This window comes from Simochromis diagramma, unplaced genomic scaffold, assembly GCF_900408965.1.
Source record: "Simochromis diagramma unplaced genomic scaffold, fSimDia1.1 OVJJ01000216.1, whole genome shotgun sequence".
In the NCBI taxonomy this organism is placed as follows: domain Eukaryota; kingdom Metazoa; phylum Chordata; class Actinopteri; order Cichliformes; family Cichlidae; genus Simochromis; species Simochromis diagramma.
This window is the reverse complement of record NW_024386883.1, coordinates 5,913,305-5,929,648: the sequence shown is the minus strand read 5'-3', so window position 1 is coordinate 5,929,648 and position 16,344 is coordinate 5,913,305. Positions and strand designations below refer to the sequence as shown.

At 38.4% G+C, this 16,344-nt stretch overlaps 1 protein-coding gene across 2 annotated transcripts in view; it reads left to right on the top strand.

Moving 5' to 3' along the window:
- Positions 1 to 219: 219 nt before the first annotated feature.
- rxfp2a (relaxin family peptide receptor 2a) overlaps positions 220 to 16,344 on the top strand; it is a 42,380-nt gene continuing 26,255 nt past the window's right edge. Inside the window, exons 1-5 of one of the 2 annotated variants that reach the window (XM_040033322.1) lie at positions 220 to 967; positions 8,842 to 8,985; positions 14,356 to 14,439; positions 14,956 to 15,061; positions 15,875 to 15,946. In XM_040033322.1, coding sequence (XP_039889256.1) covers positions 913 to 967; positions 8,842 to 8,985; positions 14,356 to 14,439; positions 14,956 to 15,061; positions 15,875 to 15,946 — 461 coding nt within the window. In that variant the 5' untranslated portion in view covers positions 220 to 912. The remainder of the gene's footprint in view (positions 968 to 8,841; positions 8,986 to 14,355; positions 14,440 to 14,955; positions 15,062 to 15,874; positions 15,947 to 16,344) is intronic. The other variant, XM_040033321.1, reaches the window with a different exon arrangement.

Sequence of the window (16,344 nt, the reverse complement as noted above, 5' to 3'; positions counted from 1 at the left end):
ATTATGTGTTTATGTGAGTGTCAGTGTTTTTGTCTTTTGTTTTACCCCTTTGTTTCTGTACAGCACTTTGGGCAAACTTTCTGTATTTAAATGTGCTATATAAATGAATTGGATTTGGATTTGGACAGTATAACTCTCGGATCCAATAATTTGGTTGTGTGTGATTTAAGCAACATGCCTGTTTACTTGTGTTTGTTACTTTTTGATGTCTGCTTTCATGACTTTTCTGTTACATGTCTGTGTTTCATTGTGTTTTTTTCAGTATTAATGCACCTTCAGATGTAGCATCTTATCTTATTTTATCTTGTCTTATAACCTGGTCAGCAGGTGAGGCTAAAGCAGTAATGCACCTCCTCTGTGAATTTAGCTGTGGGGAGCATTTATCAAATTCAGTTCTGTAATACTTTTTATATACGTTTTTATATATTTTATAAATTTTATATATTTAACACGAGAGGCATTTGAACAGGTATCGAGTTAAAACTAAGTGGGGGAAAGCTGCATGATGGGGTGGGGTTAATTTGCAGCCGTAAACAAGGCAAAGGTGGCAAGAGGTGGATGAATATGTTATTTTCTGGGGAGGCTCCTAACCTACATTCCAATAAAGCCAACCCACTGAGCGAGAGAGAGAGAGATCCACTGAGCTCCTGGAAGTCCACGGTGTTATCGGGATGTATTTAAGCACCATCTCAGTTTAACTTTGCACGGTACATGTTTAACTCGATAGTAATCCTACATTTTGAGGGGTTTTTTTTCTCTAAATTCCACATGTCGGACATGCTCTGAGACACTGGTCGGACTCGGACTTCACTCCTGTAGGCCTATTTTATTTGGCGACCTGCAGGTTATTTTATTTGGTCTGAGCATCGCCGCCGGAGCGCAGCGGGAGCAGGACAGCCTCACAGCCTCAGGATGAATGTACCTGCCGTCATGTTGCTCATCCACTTGACCCACATTCATTTGAAAGGTAAAGACCCTTTAATGCATTCAATAGGTTATTTCAATTATTCTTCGTACTCTAAACAGATTCAATTTTTTTTATTTTTTGTTCATGTGCCAGCATGTTTGATGGACACGAATATCGAGAAACAGGAAGGGGCAAAAAATCTGCGCAGCATTATTTACACTGTTAACTGCAGGATTGAAACCATGCGCTCCCCTTTCAAAGAGCCTCGTCTGTCCTGCAGTGATCTGAGACGGACTGAGGTGTTATTCCTGCCGCAGAGGGTGGAAAAGTCTCAAACACACTGCGAGTGCTCATTTCAGCGTGAGCAGAATGATCTGAGAGAAACAAAACGAACACAGACCCTAAAATTCGGGATGCGATACGGACGCTCTGATAGGCTTGAATTTGCATTGCCGAGAATTTGTGTAAGCGCTAAATTGCTCAACGGGACGAAACTGTATCAACCATTATGACGAATTAAAGTATGAATGATATTATTTTACGTTTTTCTGATTTTTTTCATTCACTGCAACATGAATGAACATTTCCTCCACAACTTGCCACCCTGAGACTCATCTCATCTCCCACAGCATTAGAAAAGTTTGACTGTGTGATGTTGTCTATAAGCGCCTAATTAACTGTTAAGAAAATCACCACTTACTAATATGAAGATCAATAAATTATATGTGTTTAATACTGTAGGCTTTGTTTTTTTTAAAACAAAAGGGGGACATTAATAATGAGCAGTGCTAACATCATGACGGAGGCATGTGTGAGTCAGGCGGCAAACAAGAAACCACACAACATTCACACTTAAGAAAATTATCAGCTGCATCTCAGTATTTCACTTACAAGAGTTTATTTAATACATATTTACAGAACCGACCCCATTTTTTATATTTTAATTCAGTGTCCAGGACGCTCTTGAGTTTACTGATTTAATCTGTATGAGTCATGGATCAACAAGCAGCTGACAGCACAGGTTGCGCCAGTCCTTCCCTCTTTCTGGTCAGGCATATTTTCTGTGTTCAGCTCACCTGCACTACAGATGTTTCCAGTTGTGCATCCAGGGAGGTTCAACTGCAGAAAATACAGTGAAGCAAGAGCAATAATTCAGCCAGTAGTGAAACCCATTACAGTTTTTACAATTCAGTGTTTTGGGCTAATTTAGGTTTTGAAGTTACAGTGATGTGAATCAGAGGCTCCTCAGCTTATCCCAAAATCATGCTTATTTTTAAAATTTGGAGAAAAAATCTGCAAATTGAAGAAGTTTTGATTTTATTGATATATTTAATATATTTACAGATAGGCATAAAATCATCATTTGAGTATGTATTGGCGTTGATCACCTGATATTTGACCCGTTGGTGACTGAATAGAAACACTCGAGGTGAACAGGCAGCACAGAGGCAGACATGATGTCACTTTGTGTTCTTTTTCCACTGCTCTCTTTATCTGTGAATGTTCCGTCTGCCTCAGACAAAGGTGTGAAATTAAGTCTATCTTTATGGTTACTGGAAGACTCTCGAGACACCGGTATACTGTTTTCTTCCATGACTGCCTGAGTTCTCTCAAATGTGGTCATATTTCAAGTAAAGCAGGCTGTATCTCTCTTTCTATGTTCATCATACACAAAAACAGAACAGAGTGTTGATCCTTTGATGGAAGTGGCCTGTAATTCATCCAACAAACAACTCAGTCACCAACAATTTGAACATGAATTAAAACATGATGCATGCCGTGCGGGATTATACTAAACTACACAAATTTTGCACGAGTAAGTTCTGGCTTTAAAATCAAAGAATGAGATCACAAACTTAAAAGAATCGTGCTGTGAAAATAACATTTCCATCATCCTGATTTCATCTTTTTTTATATTTCTTGCACTTAGGTTTTTCAGATTATCAAACAAATTTTAATATTGGACAAAAACATGCAGTGCAAATACGAAATGCAGTGTTCAAATGCCGATTTTATTTATTAAGGGGAAAAAGTCGACCTGACCGTGTGTGAAAAAGTCATTACAAGGCATTACGCAAAAAAGAATATGATACCAACAATCAAACATGGTTGTGGTATACCACTATAGTGTGACGGTCTGGGGTTGCTTTGCTGCTGGAAGACTTGTTGTAATTGATGGAACCACGAATTCGTCTCTCCAGCAGAAAACCCTGAACAAGAGTGTCCAGAAGCTCGAGAGCACTTGGGTTTTACAGCCGTTTCACGGAGTTGTTCTGACCCTTGAGCCATATTTTGTGCCCATGAGAGGGTTTTCTTTCACAGTCATAGACATAACAGCAGCAACAGTTTATACCAGGGGTGTCAAATGTACAGCCCCAATTATATCCACCCCACGAGATAATTTTATGTGTCAGTTATTATTGGCCCGTTAGTAAGTGGGAGACTGACTTTAAACCCTGCTGAAAATCCTTGCAGGCAGGGATGGGACTGGCACACCATTCAGCCAGTTAATCGGCCATTGTGTGAAGGAAGGAACGGGGCAGACGTTCCAAGACAGCAAGTGTAGTGCTGCAGGTCAAGTACACAGAGAGACGGCAGAACTGCCAAAACCTTTTTTATCTGTAATGTCCTTACTCGTATTGGTAAATAGACTAGTGGACAGGACAAAGGGGTTATATATGAAATATAATGTTTGCAAGTATCTTAAGGACCTCATCATTTTACCTACATTATAACAAATTAAAATATCTTTGTAGAACTATTACTATATTCTTGCAATTTCTGCCGCCCACTTGGCCAGACCCTTTAACTGGATAAATAAAGGATATATGAAAAGTGCCAAAAGCTACATTCTGACAGGAATGTTTGTAGCTCAAGATGAATTAGATGAATTATACTGTTCACGAGGGACCATAATTTCACATATTATGGACCAACGAGTGATTTATAGCTTTTATAGTGATTTTTGGCGGACAATCAATTTTTGGCACAAAAGCAAGCAATTTTTGGCTTGCTTCAAATGCAAGTGTGTCGGGGAAAAGTGAAGCAAACTGAGCAGTGTCTGGCTGCATTTCAATGCAAAGCTGAGTGCAGAATTTATAGAATTAGGGGCTGGCTACAGTGATACCTGTTTTTATTTTCAGCTATTTTCCATTGTGGAGGACAAAAGGTTTCAAACTTCTCCAATCCTGTTTTATGACTACTGTTAAAAAAATAAACAAAAATAAAAATAGAAAACTGGACAGTCTGAGCAATGAGCTGCCAGAACTTATTCTGTAATTTTGCAGATTTATTTCTTACAGTTTAAGTCCAAAGAGTCACGCTGACAGATTTCCTAACAGCAGCTTTTTCTTTAACATGTAGAAAAACAGTTAAATATGTGACTTCTTTACACAGGAAGCAGAGTTTCACCAGTTTGCCCACTTATGTTTAAAGCAGGCTGTATGTGGCCTCTGGTTTCGAAGTACTGATACAGGCATTCACGAAAAGAAGATGTCACAGCCACATTTCACTTTCTCTTTTATTAGTTGCTGCTTTAAGCTTCAGTCTCACAGTCCTGGCAGCCTGCAGGACCTTCGGTCACTAGGGAAAAGTGAGCATTCCTCGACTGGCGTCAAAGAGGGTTCCACGCTACAAACTTCCCTAAGACTGCTTTGGTTGGTGTCAGATTGCTAGGGCTGCCTGTAGTTTGCACTGAAGATGGCAATTTGCCTCCAAACACCCACTGACTAAACATCAGCAAGCAGTAGTAAATCTTAAAAAGCCTGAAACTTTCCGTAAGCCCTCACTATGCGCCTGTCACACCTTTATTTTAACTATATCGTTTATTTATTGTATATTAGACAATTTTTTTCTTTTTTCTATTATTTTTTTATTATTGTCAACTGAATAGAGAATTATCTATTTTCCTTAGCAACCAGTGGTTACTAGGGCGTTACTGACGGGTCTCTATGACCGGGGCTTTAGAAATTGATTTCACAGCAACTGCCAGGAACCTGAAAAACCACATAAAAGTGGTCAGGGAATTTTTGTTGTTTCTACATGAGTGGTGTCAATCATAAGGTTCAGGGGCCTGAATTGACCCTCAAAGACTCAAATCTGGCCCATTTGGAAAATTGGATCAATGTGAGCTGTATGTGGCCCTCAATTTAAGATGAGTTCAGCATCCCTGTTCTACATATTACATAAAGCATGGAAAAAACTTTAAGTGCATTGTTTTTCTTAATATTTATGTTGAAAGTAAATCGTTGCATTGTTTAAATTGCATGTTTTCTATCGCAAATTTTTACAGTACTGTTAATCACTATTATTAAAACTCTGTGGATCAGGGCCCACATTTTCTGACATGACACAAAGAAAACGGGGATTTGGTTTAACATACCAACACTATGAGCCTTAAGGAAAATTCCCTATTTGGAGAGCTCACTCATTAAGTCAGGTAACTTTACTTACACTGTAAGTGTACATAGCAACAAGATCACATAAACAAAGATTAAAAAAAAAAATGACAGTAACCATTTAAATGAGATAACAAAATAAAATTGTATAAACGCCCTGGGTTAAATTTATAAAAGGGCTTAAATAAAAAAATCAATTAGAAAATTAAATGCACAAATAAAATCTAATGTAATAGAAACATGGTTTGACAAAACCATGAAGCATCTCAGGCTTGACTTGTGTTTGCGTTTGATTTATTATTGCGAATCACTGGACCGGTTCTTATGTGGGAAGACAGATTATTCCAGAGCCCAGAAGCAACAACAGAGAAAGCTCGCCTCGGCACGTTTTTTAGGAGAGAGGAGACCACTGAGAGAAGTTTTTGGGAGGATGACCTCAATGAACTGAAGGGAAATTGGGGAATTAAAATATCCATAACATATTGTGGCAGAGGGCTTTAAAAACTGTGACGTCTTTTCTTTATTCCCTGATCAGTCACATTCACTTGCATTCCATTGAATGTGTTTTCGTTTTGTATGCTTAATGTGCAAAAAAACAACAATAAAAGCTGGTGGATCTAGCTAATCATTACACATTAATAATAAATGATTAATAAACCACGTGTGCACTGGCCCTGTTCTCTGGCACAGTGGGTTTGAAGTAAAACCTTGACTCGTTGTTTACATCTGTATTCTGATGAGAGCGAGGACATTCAAAGTGAATGTCAGCATTTTTTCCTCACTGTGTCATGTTGTGAAGTGACGAGTTTGGACCCAAAATGCAGACTCACAAGTAAATACAAAAATTCAACAAAATATAAAAGGTAGGGATGGACCAACCTGATATTACGTATCAGTCAATGTAATCCGATCCATTAAATATCACAAAAATATTTCACAAAACTTGCGACATGGCGTAGCCCAACTTGTGACTTGTTAGCACGTCGGAGCGGTATGCGTCACGTGATAGAGCAGCTGTGGCGTGCGAGACATGTTGAGCGGTCTGGTTGAGCATTTGTATTTTATAATCAATACAACTGGTTTTTTTAAATATCTTGCTGCATTTTGTATAAGTTCATACTCAAGTTTTAAAAAACAAAACACTAAAGCTATTCTGTTATACCTGTATGCAAAAAAATACACTGCACCCAAAGTTCAGCAATACTGATCAATCTAATAAACCTACACCATCCTCCCTATTCTGGTATTTTAAAGAGTACTTGGGGGAAATATTAAACAACCTAACAAATCAACTTCCAGCAAAAAAACATAGGGAACTACCCACCACCCTCTGCCTCATCGTAATCCACTTTAATTTTTTTTTTTTTTTTTAATTTTTTTTTTTTTTGCGCCTGTCCCATTTGGCTCTTTTGCCATCAGAATTGTTGTCTAAAGGCAAAGAAAGATGCCCAACGGATTTACTTTACCAAATTGACCATCCCAGCCTTGCCGTAATGGTCCATTTGATTCACCTTTTATTGTTTATTTTATTTTCACTTACTGAATACGGGACAGACTTGACTGGGGGAAAAAAGGGGAGAACGAAAGAGGGAAAGAGAAACAGCTGAGAAGAGGGACGGGGGAGAAGGGCAAAAAACAAAAACCAACAGAATGAGCAGAAAAAAAAAGAAAAAAAATGCATATATCAATCACCTGCATCACCTGCTGAGAAAGAAAAAAGAAAACAAGCAGAAGAGAACAAGAGTAATAGAATAAACAACATCACAATGATATATGGGAATATGACAGTAAATACTAAATATTAAACATTATTGTGCAGCACATACAGTTTTTCTCAGTCGCTTTGGTGCGTTTCTCAGAACACCATTAACATTTGCACAGCAGTTAGTGCATTTCCCAAAACAATTAGTGCAAACTGCAAAACCTAGTGGATAGCCTGCAAAAGCACGTCACATGCACAGAATTGATTATCCATACCTCAAAAGCAAGTATCCATGTCAACGAAACTGTCAGTGCCATCAAAATGAAAAGTCTTGACACCATCTTTATGAACAAGATAGTCAAATGGCATTGTCATGTTTCCACTATGACAGTTTATAATTTCAGTGTTTCCCATTGCAAAAACAATTGGTGACACCTGAAAATGCTGACGACAGCACTATGGCCTACCTGTACAGCCATCTGAAATGTGCAGTAAAGTCACTGTAGGTCGCCCCGTGGCTCAGGGGGTTGGGATTTTTGAGTCTCGCATCTGTAACCGGAAGGTCGCCGGTTCGATCCCAGGGCTCTCTGTCCTGGTCATTGTGTCCTTGGGCAAGACACTTTACCCTACCGCTTACTGGTGTTGGCCAGAGGGGCCGATAGCTTCTGTCAGTCTGCCCCACGGCAGCTGTGGCTACAGCTGTAGCTTGCCTGATGGAGTGAATGAATAGCGGCATTGTAAAGCACTTTGGGTGCCTTGAAAAGCGCTATATAAATCCAATCCATTATTATTATTATAGGCTGATAGGTCTCAATTTCTGCTGAAACATTCGAATGTACGGTCAGAATTCATGCTCCAGGCTGCTGCTGATGGTATAATAGTTTGATGGTTATTTTATTGGCATGCTTTGGCCCCATCAGTGCCAACTGAACGTTGTTTAAACTCAACAGCTCCTGAGTGTTGTTGCTGTCCCTTCATGTGTATCCATCAGCTGATAGCAGCAGGATAACGCACCATGTCAAATCATCTCAAACGGGTTTCTTGAACATGGCGATGAGTTCACTGTACCCAAATGACCTCCACAGCCCCCCACATCTCAGTTCAACAGAGTATCAAGAATGTGCAGCCAAAAATCTGCAGCTAATAACCCCGTCTGAAAGAAATACTTCAAGACAGAAGATGGATAAAAGCACTAAAAAGCCAATGTATATTTAGGTTTGATTACTGGTAAAACTAGTGGAGGGGGGGAAAAACATGTAAAAGATGGAACATTTTGTGATTTTTTTTATGTCAGGAAAAGGTCTGCATTCAGTAATTCATGTTTCTTTACAACTGGCAAAAAATAAATAAAGATAATGAGGAATTTCTTTCTGGTTTGTTTTAAAGTACGTCATGCTAACTAAAGAGTCATGTGTCTGACTCACTGTGAAAGACCTTAAAATAAATGAATTCTCTGATCAGACACGATGGTTTACAAGTCGTTATGTGTGGGACACAGATGCAAAAGAAAAAAAGCAGTCTAGTCACAGATTTAATGATAGCTTTGATGGATTTATTAGGGGTGTTTTTGAAATAGTTTTTAAAAATACACAGAAAACCCTCAGATTGATGAATTCTTTATGAATTTCATGAGTAAATTTGGTCTGCACCTGACGTTTTTGTTGCCTAGAGCTGCACGAGTTGATCTCTCCTAACTCACAGGTATCAGTGTAATATTATCAGCCCATTTTCATTTCTTTTAAATATGTTTTTGCATTATTTTCATTTTTGTTGTGTATTTTAATTCTTATCTGGATAAATTTGCACCTTCTTATATTTTCCTCTCCCTTTCTCAGCTCTGGAGACCAGCTGGGTGGAAGGAGGGGTTAGATGCCCTCTTGGCCAATTCCCATGTGGAAACACGAGTGAGTGCCTCCCTCAAGTTTTGCAGTGTAATGGACACAAAGACTGTCCCAATGGAGCTGATGAGAGACAGTGTGGTAAGTGTGAGCCAGTGTAACAGTGGTTATAAATGACCAAAGGCAGTATTTACTTTTAAGGGAATAGTATGTTGTTTATATTGACTTTATTATATTTTCTTATTTTTTAATATAAGTTAGAATTTTTAAATAAACTTTAGATGTTTGTAGCTCGCATTTTATGAAATGCTGAACTAATGAAATGAAGATTTGGCCTTATTTAACCTTACATGAGTCGAAAATTCACATTTTAACCTGTGATTTCACTTCATAACTGTCTTTCTTTCAAGGTGACACTAAAAGTTTTAGCAAGAGAAAGAGAACGACAAGCCTAGTCAGAAGTATCCTGTAGTATAATATTATACAATAAGCTTAAGGTATTCATGTTTAGTTATTTATAAATCAGTGCCTGTTGTCCATTACCTACTCCTACTTTTTTTTTTTTTTGTACATTTCAAAACAAAGGAAAAAATAATATAAACAGCATTCAATAGTAGCATTAACGACTAGCAGGTTGTTTAGTGATCATGTACAATCCCTGCTTCCTGGTCGAAACTACACTGCATTCATTAAGGATCTTGTCTTCTGTTTTGTGTTTTATTGTGTTGGATCTTGTTCTATTTAATATAAACAACTGTCTAAAAATAGTCAGTGATCACCATGGGCTTCTCTGGGTTTTTATTACCCCTGTTCATCTGCAGCACATTTTAACGCTCAGTTTTTAAAACCTAACGATGTAACTACAGCTGTTCGCGGTTTGCCTGACACCAAATATTTGAGTGGGTCAGAAAAGAATCACTTTGAGGCTAACAAAGATTTGAGTGAGTACATGAATGTGAGGATCAGGACTTTTTCATAGCGAGTAATCTAAAACGTGCAGCAGTATATTAATGGCTAACCCTGTGCTGTCGATGTATCTCAGATGTTGACCTGACTGAAGTTTGGAAGCTTCTTCCTGACGTGCGATTGCATTTGTTTCCACCTATCGGGAACTCTCACGTTAACTTTTATTGGAAATAAAATCTATGGGAAAAAGTTAGCAGTTATACTCCAGTGTCGCTGTGCTAATGTGTTTATATTATCCTAACCATAGCTGTGTAGAGAGATTCCGGGTTCAAATCCCGGACGAGCCCCCAATTCTAAATATCAACACTTCACCAAGTTCTTTTGATTCCTCAGAGGCATCCAATGGAAGACAAAACACTGCTCAGTAGAATGTTTAACACTTTATTACTTCTAGAAGGGAGATGCGTCCTGCATGACACTCTGCCACGGATCTCAAAATGGTGGTGTGCCACTAACAGTTTTATTACAGAAGCTCTCTCATTCTAGTCTAAACAACAGTGTCTCAGTAACTTTCCTCTAGAGATGGTCGCCTCTTATCTACATTTTCCCAGGGAAGCGTGAGCGAGAGGCTACAGCTTTCTACTCCCCAAGGACACGTGGTCTCATGCCTTTATTTTTCAGGGTTGTGTCCACTTAATACTACACTATATAACTTTATAACAGTTATTATTAATAAGAAGCATAGCATTATTGAGGCACTGCAAATTATTTAATCCCAACACTAGCAACCACGTAGCACACCACCATATGCTAGCTAGCCCACCATCGGTAACCCTAAAAATGTCACTGCTGTTTAGTTTTCCTTCTTCATTTATATCCGAAGTGAAAGCAGAGCTATATGTTTTAATTTTTCTCAGTCAGAACATGGTATATCATCTTAAATAAAAACTAGCAAGCTAACTCCCCACTAACTTCTAACTCTGTTAAACTTCATAATCCTGTTTTTCATGGATGCTGGATGTTAAATTTGATAGTTACACCTGGTTAGGCAGACATGCTGATCATTTTATTAAAGATGAAAGAATTTTGACGGCTTTTAACTCTCAGTCATGCTGTAGCGTTTGTTTGAGAACTGAAGCGGCTTTTGGACCTGGAAATAGCTAATGATGTCATATTTAACAGGCAGATTCCCTTTAAGGTAAATACTGCTTCTTCTTAAAGTGTTAAGAAGCACTAAAAGAGTGCAAAACCTTATATAGTTGGAGTTTGCACTCTTGTAGTGCTTCTTCTTAACACTTTGACCTTCAGATCAATCTATTGCCCCTAAAAAGAGAGTCAGTGATCAAATATGAAATATTTTAAAACTTCATACAATATTATTGTTGAGAATTCACACCACACTTGTAAGAATCGTAGTTTCTAGGTTATAAGCTTTTGGTCAATTTTCAATCAATAAAGCTGATCTTGAATACCTTAGTTTTCATTCAAAATTTTGAGGTACAGACAGCATGGTAGTCTTGCAGCAAGACTACTTGAAACAGGAGAAAAGCTGTTACACAAGAAGAGCTGTAGAAGGGCGTTGATCAAGCATCAGGTCTGGTGTGTACTCCTTTGTGGGAGGAGGACCAGGACTACCAATGCCAGAGTCACACAAAATGACCTCAGATGGGATACTCATGTGCATATTTCTGACTAAACTGTCAGAAACAGAGTCCATGAGGATGGCAACGGGTCCTGACTTCCTTTATTCTGGCCTGTTGCCGCAGCCCAGCATTATGCATTTCAGTTCTCATTCACTAGAGATATACCTCTCCAGACCTTCACTTACCCCCTGCCATTGAGTGTCATAAATAAAGCAGTGAAGGAACTTCTGTTTGTTATACATCGATAATTAGGAGTGACATGCGCCTTAAACAAAAGAACCCTTCTTTTCTTTGGTGGGACTCCAGACCAAATCGAGCCTCGCTTTCCTACAACCTCTCTTGGGCCTCGGAGTGTTAGCCACTGGATCAAACTCTCATGACAGTCTTCCTGCAACTGCAAATCAACCAGCTGAGCATGGGCACGAAGACTGTAACCCTGACAATCTCCAAAGCCTCAGAAAAAGACTGAAGCCAAGAGCCAAGAGTAATTTTCCAAAAGAAACATCCCGTTTTTGCCAGTTTTAGAGAACTAATCTGTTTCAAATTACCATTCAAGACCAGGGTCATCATCTGTTGGATATTACCTCTATTGTGTAAAAGAATACTATAAATGTTACCATGACATCCGAGAATAATCTATTTCTTTTAATTAACAGTCGAGAGTCGCTACGCCATTCAAATATTCATCAGTCATTGTCAATTAAAATGCCAATGTGTTTGTAACTATTTCATAAACACTCCCTAGGATGCTTGTTTTAGCATTAGTCCCACGGTAAACATGAGTTAGTATTTTTTTTGTTTTTTTTGTTTTAATCATTTAAGCCCTTTTTATGAAACGTTTTCATTTCTGCAGAGCATAGTTTTCTCATCACCCAGGTCAAGAAGGAGCGCAAATTAGTTTCAGTCTGTCTGCGAGGGCATGCTAGTTATCAGAAATCCACTCTGTGTTATATTACTTCTCCATTCTTGTCATCTGCCTCACCACCACACTATGCAACACTGCCATAACGATGACAAGCACAGCAGTAAAGAAGTTCACTTTGTGCACTTTATCAATCTTCTTTTTTTTTTAATTTTCTTAGGAAAATTGGAACAGCAAAAGTACAGTATATAAGCCAAAAATGGAGTCTGTACAATGTTAACAAGCTTGAAAGTGAATATTTGGTATGAACACCTTTGTTCTTCAATACAGCCTGAACTCTCTTAGACAAGCTCTATTGTAATTTCTTCAGGAATCGTGCTCCATGGTGCGTTTTTACCATTATCATGCTCAAAAGTGAAGTTACTGCCAATCAGACACTTGACACAGACCAGTTGGTATTCAGGCTGGATCAGAATCTGATGGTGCTGATGATACGTGAATTCCATCAATTTTGACAGGAGTTGTACCTCTCCTGACCTCCTCCATACACAGACCAGACCAGACCAATTAAAGATATCAAATTCATATTCATCACTCCATAAGACCTGTTCCCACTAATTTTCAGTCCAGCTCTTGTGTAATTTGCACAAAAGTATAGGTATTCTTTATTTAAGTAGAAGTTAAAAAGTACTGAAGTGCTTTTACTTCTTTACTTTATACAAGTTCAATCTGCTCTGAAATGTACTCAAAGAAGGAAAGTAAGTACCTTGTTGAAGGACATCATAAATCTAACCAGTTTATCCTGCACACTGTTTGTTTTGCAGATAGTTTCAGAAAACTTTCAAAAATTACCTGCCAGTTAAAAAATGTTTATCCCTTTTTTTGTTCGCTCTGCTTCTGTAAGTACTGAAGAAGTACTGCAACTACAACAGAAGGACATCTGCACCAGTTCCAGATCGTTCTGCCCCCATGACAAAAGTACTATGAAGCTCTTTTTCATTTCCTTTTTATGCGATAATCCCTGGTAATGATTGCACCCATAAGATTTCTGTGTTTTTGTTCCCCGTTATTTACACTAGGCTCAAATCACTTTCATGCACATTGTGACCAGCTTCTAGTAAGAAATTACCTGAAGATCTAATTCAGGTTTTTTGTGCTAAGTTGTATGTTACCTGTAGACACAGAAGTGGTTCATCCCTTGAGTCAGGTGCTTTTTATATGATTGAATGATTTATGGGTGGCTTAACAAACAAATATTTCTCTGAAAATGGTCATATACAAGGACTGGACTGAAAACGATTGAAAAAGCAGACAATGTCCAAAGAGAAACTTTGAAAGACCGTTAAAAAATAAAAAAAAAATACAAGAAATCTGTCTCCTTGGAACATTTTTACACAGCACTGTGATAATGATTGGCATATTTTGTATGTTTCTTAAAGAGAAGCTTGATAACAGATTAGGGTTTTTTGTTAGTAGCTTTAGAAAGATGTAGCTATGGTAGATGAGGCTTTAGAGTTCATTTTGTGAAAAAACTGGGATAAAATCGTTCCAAAAAGTAGCTCAGTCCCATAAAACAGAAAATATTGCTCCATCATTGCTGTTCCTCATCGGTACTGATTTGTCAAAGCTGTTTCTGATTTGTGGGCACTTATAGCTCCCAGTATAGCATCAGGGATGTGTTTAAAATGCTTATAATGTTCCAAGGATATGTCAGATCATTTGACACAGTATAATGCTTATACTCTGGTGGTGACTTCGTGGTGAGGTGGGTCAACACATACGCCTAACATGCAACAGATTCCTGATTTGGGACTGGGAGTAGACAAACCCAGCGTCAGGCGGTCACGAGCTAATGTACTCCTAGCGCCGTTCCCAAGCCAGGAAAAATGGGAGAGTTGCATCGGGAATGGCATCCGGTTTAAATCTGTGCCAAATCTAACATGTGGATCCATGTACTGTGGTGATTCGTTTGAAAAGAAGGGAGCAGCTGAAAGTACCCATAATGCTCATGTGCTGGTGATGCCAGTGCAGGAAAACCTTGATAAACTATCATTACTATCCAGTCAAGTGAATTTAACTCTTTGTTCTTTGCTTTGGCAGGGGACAACATCGGATGGGCAGATTTATTTGCCCGCACACTACAGAAGACTAACCCTGTGGACCAGTACTTCCTCAATGAGTGTTGTAAGTGTGTGTGTGCACATTAATACACCACGGGGTAGAAATATGGGACTCTCCACCATTTGACCCTAGAACTGAAAAAGCTTCTCGGATGAGAGGTGAAACGTCTTCAAGTAACTTAAAGAAGTCCAGACGCTTTTCTTTGCAAGCTCCTTAGACTACGATGACCTGGATGACTGAGAACCTTCACAGATACATTAATACACGTAGACCACAGAGAGACATGAGACAAATGATCAAAGAAGGAAAATATGATCAGTTTTTGACATCAGCTAGCAAATAATACAGATGATGTGACCTAGAAAAGAAAAAGTTGCCCCACCAAAGATTAATGGACAGCAATTAGCAAATTCTGACAGCTGGATACGACAGCACACGACTCACAGAATTAACTGTTATGTTGACACTGAGGGAGAACTGTGTTGGGCTCTGGAGAAAAACAAATGCCATGTTTTCATTCGACAAATAATTTTCAATGAGCCTCTAAATAAAAAACAATGTGTGTGTGTCTGTGTGTAGTATTGCAGGAGTTTCCAGAGAGCTGTGACTGCATACAGACAGATGTTGAGTGTGTGGAGGTCAGCCTGCAGGATGTTCCGTCGCTCTCGCCAAATGTTACCTGGCTGTAAGTGTCCTTTGACTCCAAGCACTCTGTCAGAGTCCTCTTCAAGTGATTTGTTATTTTGTAGGTTAGGTAAGCTGTAACGGCTTGGCAGGTAACAACAGCCCATGTCATTGTGGGTGTGTCACCATGGCAAAATATGGCCTTGAAGACAGCTATACGCCAAGAACAACAAAAGAGGTAGTTTTGAGTACTCAAAGGTGTTTCTCTGTCTGTCACAGTCCCACAACCATACATGGTACAGCCACAAAGGTTTACAGGTTTGGAGAGCCCATGGATACTGACTAAATGGAGAAAAACCTCTCTGCATGTCTCTAAAGAAAAGAAAAAAAATATATATATATATCTCATTAGTCTTGCTTTTCTCATTCCATCAGCTCAATTGCTTGTTACTGTAATAATTTATTGATCCATTGATTTGAATACTGAAGATAAAAGTTTAAAAAATTGAGATTGAAAAGTTGAAAAGATTTTTATTTATATTTTAGATCTATATTAAAATATTGAAGCACAGTTTAATATCCTGGGGGGAAAAATAGGGTATGATTGTCAGCAGACTAATTACAAAAGGTATACTGAGCCTTGTGTGAATTGCAGCTACAGTTCTTTCAAAAATCGCATTCACTTATTTTTATTAGTCAGTGCCAAATTAAATTTATATATATTATACATATTTCTGCATGCCTGTAGTTTGTGTGATGGTTTATTGCACATAACGTGTCAGACATTTCATCGCTTTCTCTCCGTTTTTTCCTCTTTGTGCAAAACGTATGTTTGTGTTTTTCTTACAGCCACATTTGATGGGTTGTGTTACAGGTCCCTGAGGAGCAATGAGATCCGAGTGTTGTCCGATTTTGTTTTCTCAGAATACTCTGCCCTGGAGAGACTGTGAGTATTTTTATGCTGCCATCCTTGTGTTTTTGTTTTTTCGCTGTCTGTTTCTGGGCAATTTAGTTTTTAGTAATGGCAAATGTCAAATCACTTTTATTTGATTTTATCCTTCCTTTAGAATCTGTAGTAATAGTAGCTCAGAAATGACAATGGCTCAAGGAGTGTATTGATTTCTACACTTTTCATACACGTTTTCATTTAGTAGTTTGGTACAGCGGCCTTATACTGTGACATACTGGACCTGAGCATCCAGTTTTTCCAGTAGATGACTGTTCCATCTACTTGTCTGTTGACAAGAAGATACATTTTCTGTGTTATTTCTTAATAATCATGTAATAAAGGGTAACAATAATATTTCTCTTACAGGTGAAAATAGGATTTTAAGAGCATATGAA